Here is a 6,575-nt window from a genome sequence, read left to right as displayed (position 1 = left end):
CGAAAAAATAAAAATAATAATTCTGACTTTAAAGTCAGAATTCTGAGATTAAAGTCAGAATTCTGAGATAAAAGTCAGAAAGTCAGACTTCTGAGATTAAAGTCAGAATTCTGAGATTAAAGTCAGACTTCTGAGATTAAAGTCAGAATTCTGAGATTAAAGTCAGAATTCTGAGATTAAAGTCAGAATTCTGAGATTAAAGTCAGAATTTATTTATTTTTTTTTCGGTGGCCCTAATCCTCTTCCGTACTGATCAATCCCTAAAAAGAAAACAGAAGATATACGCATCTGTATTAAAAACATTAAAAGCAAGATGAGACGTTTGGTGTCAGGTGACACCAAATGAACAGGTCAATTATTATTGATTATTGATTTATTTAGCTATTGGGAAAAATATGGTTTATTCAGTGTTGTAAGAAAATATGTTCACTTGATTTCTATTTATTTTTCTAGTTTCAGATTAAAATAATTTTATTATTAAAAATAACCTGAGTAATACAATATGCAGTTTTCCCATGATTATTTCCCTTATGGGAAATAGCAAAGCACATTTAGGGAAAAACAAAAACAACAAGCATCCTCCTTGTTAACTGGAGTTAATCTATTTGGAAAGCTAAACTATTTATTTTTCTAGCCACATCTCATTACTGATTTAAATTACTTGAATGGAACCAGTTTGACAACCCGAAGTAGGCTGGACTTCAAAAAGCAACACTGCCATGACCCAATCTGAAGAAATTCAGAACCAGATTGCAAACGTAATGATTTCTAATTCCAGGTGAACCACAATGTTAACCGTTTTCCACAAATTGAGAAAATGGAGAGAAGTAAACTTAGCAAAGTTGATCCAAGAGAGAGCATGTGTAATGTACAACTGAAGGAGGTCACAAATGAAAAAGGTTGGCTACTCCCCTCTGAACTGAATTAAGCAATAGAAAACTTGTCACCCATATTTAAAAAAAAACACCACTGCCTGCAGAGCTATTGACTTGATGCAATCAGCTGGGCTCCCATATATTTTATCAACTAGCATCAGATCAATTGGCTTGATTGTGATAAAGGATAATATTGCTGAGGTTATGAGTAGGCCTAGGCAATGACAGCTAGAGGTCAACTAGAAGTAATTTAAATGGAAATAAAGTGAAAGTATTGCACTTTAAATTCCTAACATTTACTCAGACGTTTGGCTGTCCTCTCTACATCGTCACATATTGACCAGTAATTGTAAAATTACAGTTTTTGGCTGCTGTGTGTTTTCAAGGTTGCAGCAAGGTTTGAACACTTGCTAAAAATTAACCGACCAAAAAAAAAAAGTAAAAAAGCTAATATTTCCTCCAGACCTGCTGGTGGAGACAGCCGAGAACACCATGATGTGGCGCCACCGTGTGGTGGGCCAGTTGTACTGCTGCGCATAAAACAGACCATCAGTTGTTCTCAATCCTGTCATGTTTTAGTTTGTTTCTGTGCTTGCCAAACACCAGATTTGAGTTTATTGGGTCATTAGCGAACTTCTGCAGGGATTCTGAAGGGATAATTCAATATTTTAAATCAGGTGCTTTTGCAGAGATGCATCTAAAACATGAAGAGACTCAGAATCACTGCATTAGACAAAGTTATAGCAAACAAAGTAACCCCCTTTATCAGGTCAAGAATTGTATATCAAAACAATAAAGATTAGCTGGTCTTCACTAAGTTCTAAAATGATTTAAAATGCAAAAATACTGAATTCAACAAACATTTACCACAGCAAGATGAAAGCCTTTAGTGACATTCCCTCACATTGTTGTGGCTTTATTTTTTAGCACCTCGCTCCATTAAGATCTTCCTACAGCCTTTATAGGTTATTGTCTGGGCTTCTGCATCACAGAGTCTGTTTTGGAGCAATTATCCTGTGGATTTGAAGCCGCGTCTCCTGCTTCATGACCCAGTTTAGGACCAACTTTAGCTGTTTGACAGATTGCCTCACATTTGGCTCCTATATATTTGGTGTGCAGAAGAGCTGGAAGGTGATTTCTATGTGGCTGCAAAGGAAGCAGCCACTATAGAAATCACCGCACCACCACTAACTGCTACAAGTTGTTTGTGCTGATATGCCATTTGTTCTTCTGCCAAATCCAGTGCTGCACTATTAAGACCAACTTCTTTGTCCTGAATTCATCTGTCCACATGGACTCGGCATTGCAGGACCTAAATTTGGGGAGAATTTGTTGAGCGTTCCCTTCCTGTGAAGAATGGAAACTCAAATGTCTAAATTAGAGAAAATCTAACTGTAAGAATCCCACAAGTGAGTGAAGTCAAAGGATAGAAGGACAAATATGACTCTGAAAAACTTGTCTGTTTTCAGTTTAACTACATGTCAGCTTTAAATAAAGAACTGAGGTCAGATTTTTGTGTTAGCCCTCAAACCCTATAATTGTTTAAGGGTGCACTTGCATTTACCCCTCACTGTCAAGAAAGAGTCCAGGAGAAAACTTTCACCCCACAATGAACTCTGTATTGATGCACGTTGGACAATAACGACTAAAGCTGGATTCACATTTGCAGTTGGTTTCTGTTAGTATAGTTTGCCAGATGATGATAAACAAAAGCAAAACATGTAAGAAATTCAAAGTTCAGATACGGTCACAAGTCACAGTAAAAACACTTGAATGTCTCAATTCAGATTTATTAAACAATTTAAAGAGAAACATTTTCTAGTTAGGGGAAAACAACAAATGAACTAGTTAATAAATATAAACTGCGTTATAATCAATCAGCATCCTACCATTCAGTTTTGGTAAACCATAGTTGCCTGAGATTTTTAGGTCAATAAACAGATGTCCAAACATAAAAAAATGCAGCATATCTCAACATCTAAACTCACCACAGCTATTAACATTTCACATGTAGTGCCACACTGTCAAAAATACTATTCTTAAGCACTTCCTCTGGTCCGGTCAATATTTAGATGGCTCCCTCACTTCCTGTCTTACTAGTGCATAGATTTGTGTGATAACAAAACCTGTAGCTCACATTCATCACTGCTGTGGATAAATAACCATGTTACGTATAAACAGCTAATAAACAATCATGGCATCTGGACCAAGTAGTCCAACATTTCCAAGCTGCGTCTCTGCTCAAGTTTCATGATACGTTGCATTGCAGTTCAAGTCTCTTCCTGCTGCCTGCTGGGAGCTTCGTTATGTATTTGTGCTCAAGTACTTAACGTCACGGCTGCCTTTCTTCCGGCAGCCGTGGTTCAAAGTTCATCCAGGTTAATAACTAACAGACACATAACTCTGCTCTGTGGTGGAGGCAGTGGCTAAACTTTAATATCTTCATGATTCACTGAGCTCCTGGCTTTCAAATTTGCAGAACAAATAGTCAGCAGCTTTGTTTAAAAGTTTGCTTCTGCCTACCAAACAGAAAAGCTTCTGTTTTCTAGATATGCTATTAACTTAGATTTTTATTAAGTAAAAAGAGTTTCTTAAAAGTATAATCCGTTAGAAGTTAAACTTATGACTGGAGACCAAGATGCCTCTCTGAGCTACAGAGGGTTGGGCACAGAGGAAATATAGCAGATAAACATTTGGCAGTTGGGCTTGACTTCTTAAATGTCACCTGAATCTTTTGAGATCAATAAGTATCATTTTAGAAGTTATCTGTAGATCTTTAATGAAAATAGATTTCTTATAAAAACTCAGAAGTGAAAACAAGAGGAGGGTCTTTTAAAACGTGTGTATTTACATGCTGAACAAACGGTGGGATCATTTTTACCTATTCATAGCAAGATTGTAGAAAATTGGAGCGTCTGAGATAAAACTGAATTAAGTTTTAAGTCATAGTACTGATGTAAGGAACACTAAAGAAAAACAGTATTGCTGAGTTTCCACAGGAGGCTACAGCACAGTCCACAAGAGTTAGTGTCAAAGAGGAACGGTTTAAAGACTAAAGCCTGGCAGGTGGAGGGAGTGAAGGTCTAGGTCAATATACGAGCTACTTGGGCCTGAATCTCCCCAGCGGGGTGTGAAAGCAGCCGGACAAGTTTGCCGTGCAGCTGGGAGGATTCATCCAGCATGACAAGAAACAGACAGTCCTGTTTTCGTCTAAGCTCGTCAGCCACCTGTGCAGAGGGCCTCCAGGCCTTCAAGTTCCCTACAAAGGTTAGCAGTCGCAGCAGCACGGCCGGAGACGTTCGTTCATCAAAGAGTAGCAGCACAGAAGCAGGAGCCTGGGTCCCAAAGCAAAGAGTAAAGAAGTCAGTATGTTTTGATGCATTTTTACAGAAAGATATGCTAATTGACTGGAGGATAAAAACGGAGTACCTGAGCTTGAACTATGTCATCCATCATATCTGGATTAGATGATAAATTAACGAGAACTTTTGAGGTCTGAACCTGAAAGAGAAACAGAAAAAATTCACAGATTTCCTCTTGACCGTTGGACAGCAATGTGTTGCTCCATTTGTTTTTAAAGTTGCTTAAAGATTAAACTCAATTCCACAAACCTGTAATGCTTCACTGCTGACAACCAGCAGAGACAATAAAAGAGTGACCGATCCCTTCAGCAAATGCTGATGTTTGTCTGTGACTGAGAGGTTCGTCAGCAGCCGCAAAGCACCCAGCTGAAGGTCAGAGTTCACTGCCGACATTTCAATCAGTTCCAGCACTTGTGGCACATAAAGCTTCAATAAAATGATAAAAAAGACATTAACACATCAAGTAGAGCCTCATTAAAGTCAGCTAGCTGTTGTGTGGTGTAATATTTACAGCAACGTACCTTTATTTGCTCCTGGTTTTCGATGTTCATACACAAATTATTTAAAGCATTCAGAGCTTGCACTCTAACCTCTGGAGCAGGATCAGAAAGGAAGCCAGCTATGACAGGAATCCCTTCTAATTCACGAATTTGGTTCTGAAGAGAAAAGGAAAAAACAGTGGATGAGGAGCTATGATCAAAAAAACTGATGTATTCTACACTGATATCAAGAATAAAAGTAATTAGTGAAAGCTCAGTTTAGTTTGAGAAGACTCTCAAAGTTGCCTAAACTTAATTTGTTTAATAACGTTGATGAGTAGTTTACAAAATAAAACAATAAATTTAAAAAATCAGCAAGTGGAAATGGTTCAACATTCTATGTCAGATGAACCATTTCTATGCTTTTTTTTGGTCATAAGTTTATTCGACTGCATGACCCACTTATCCATTTTCAGTTTTCTAGTTCGATCTGGCACTTATTATGAACATCCTGATATTTGAAGGAATTAATGATGTGATTTATTCCAACAAGGACTCCAGGGGGGGGGGAACAAAAAAAACAAACAACAAAAAACTCTGTCATTGTTGGTTGTGCCAAGTGGTTTCACTGAACCTGATTTACGGTGAAGGCAGCAGCGTTTCCCAACGTGAGGAGAAACTGAGCCCGATCAGATGCATCATCGATGGTCTGCAAACGTGACAGCAGCATCTTCAAGTGATGTAACTCCAGTTTGTTGGGGGATTGATGGACGATCTCTCCTTCAATGCAAAAAAAAAAATAATAAAATTGTTATCGCATTCTGGAAAGCTAAATATGAAGAGGCGAATTGAGCATTTGTTAACAGATCAAGATTTAAGTCTTAATTAAATCACTTTTTTTAACAAGAGATCAGAAGTTAACTTTCTATTGTGCAGTGCAGTCCATCAACCTTTTAATATTTACCTGATGTATCATCATCTGGACGGGCACAGACTACATCCAGTCCGGATACTTTCGCTAGCAGACTCCCCGGCCGTAGCTTAATCCCCCCCTGCTGGCTGCTCTTCGGGCTGGGACGTTCATTATGGGGATTTTTCTTGGTTTTCTTGAAAACTTGTCCGCTGATAAGTTTGTACAGTCCGTAAGAAGCGCCAGCACCCGCAACAATCCCCAGCAGAGCCTTCATGTTGCCGAGCCTGGGGACAACACTGCCATCACCCATGCTGCTAATCTCTGCTAGCTGCTTAGCAATATGCTGCAGATGCTCCGAAACGTTTAAAAATTAATCGGTTATCAAACTGACCGAGGTCACATGTTAGCCAGCAGTGGTTACAAACTCCGCCCTAAAGCAATTTACCGTTTTCATTGTAGTAAGGCCTACACAACTTTGCTTAAAAGCTACAGTTGTCAATCTCATCAGTTGTTACGGACCGTTTTAAGGCCAACCAAAAGTTTTCCTGAGTTACTTGCGTGAAACGTCCTTTTACATTCTGGCTTATTGTTTTGCAATATATTATGACGCTAAACTTATTTTTTTTAAAATGTTACGTTTTCTGATTAAAAATTAAAAGTTTGAGCTGAAATTGTGAATTAAATTGTGATAAATCTACCAGCGTTAGTTTTAGTTGTCCAATGTTCATCCCTGTGGCAAGCTGACTGTGGCTTTATTTGTAATCCTTGAGAGTTGAGTTAGATAAAAAAAAAAAAATAAATGTAATTCCGATTTATTACTCCCACTCGATACAGTCTCTGCAGCTGATTTTTACAGTTGCAATTGCAAGTGGTGTTTTTGTTAATTTCTGACTAGATATTCAACCTTCTCTGGAGGGACAGGGTTGCATTTCAGATTGGGCGATGT

General features: G+C 38.3%; 1 protein-coding gene across 1 annotated transcript; it reads right to left on the bottom strand.

Annotated features, from left to right (window-relative positions):
- Positions 1-2,639: 2,639 nt before the first annotated feature.
- On the bottom strand, positions 2,640-6,177 carry armc10 (armadillo repeat containing 10). Its single transcript, XM_032577874.1, has 6 exons — positions 5,681-6,177; positions 5,351-5,496; positions 4,759-4,893; positions 4,487-4,663; positions 4,305-4,376; positions 2,640-4,210 (listed from the first exon to the last, which is right to left on the bottom strand). Exons 1-6 carry the CDS (start codon positions 5,937-5,939, stop codon positions 3,959-3,961), a joined length of 1,041 nt encoding a protein of 346 aa, XP_032433765.1. The 5' UTR covers positions 5,940-6,177; the 3' UTR covers positions 2,640-3,958.
- Positions 6,178-6,575: the final 398 nt, after the last annotated feature.

This window comes from Xiphophorus hellerii, chromosome 2 (assembly GCF_003331165.1).
Source record: "Xiphophorus hellerii strain 12219 chromosome 2, Xiphophorus_hellerii-4.1, whole genome shotgun sequence".
NCBI classification, from domain to species: Eukaryota; Metazoa; Chordata; class Actinopteri; order Cyprinodontiformes; family Poeciliidae; genus Xiphophorus; species Xiphophorus hellerii.
This window is presented reverse-complemented; position numbering and strand designations above follow the sequence as displayed.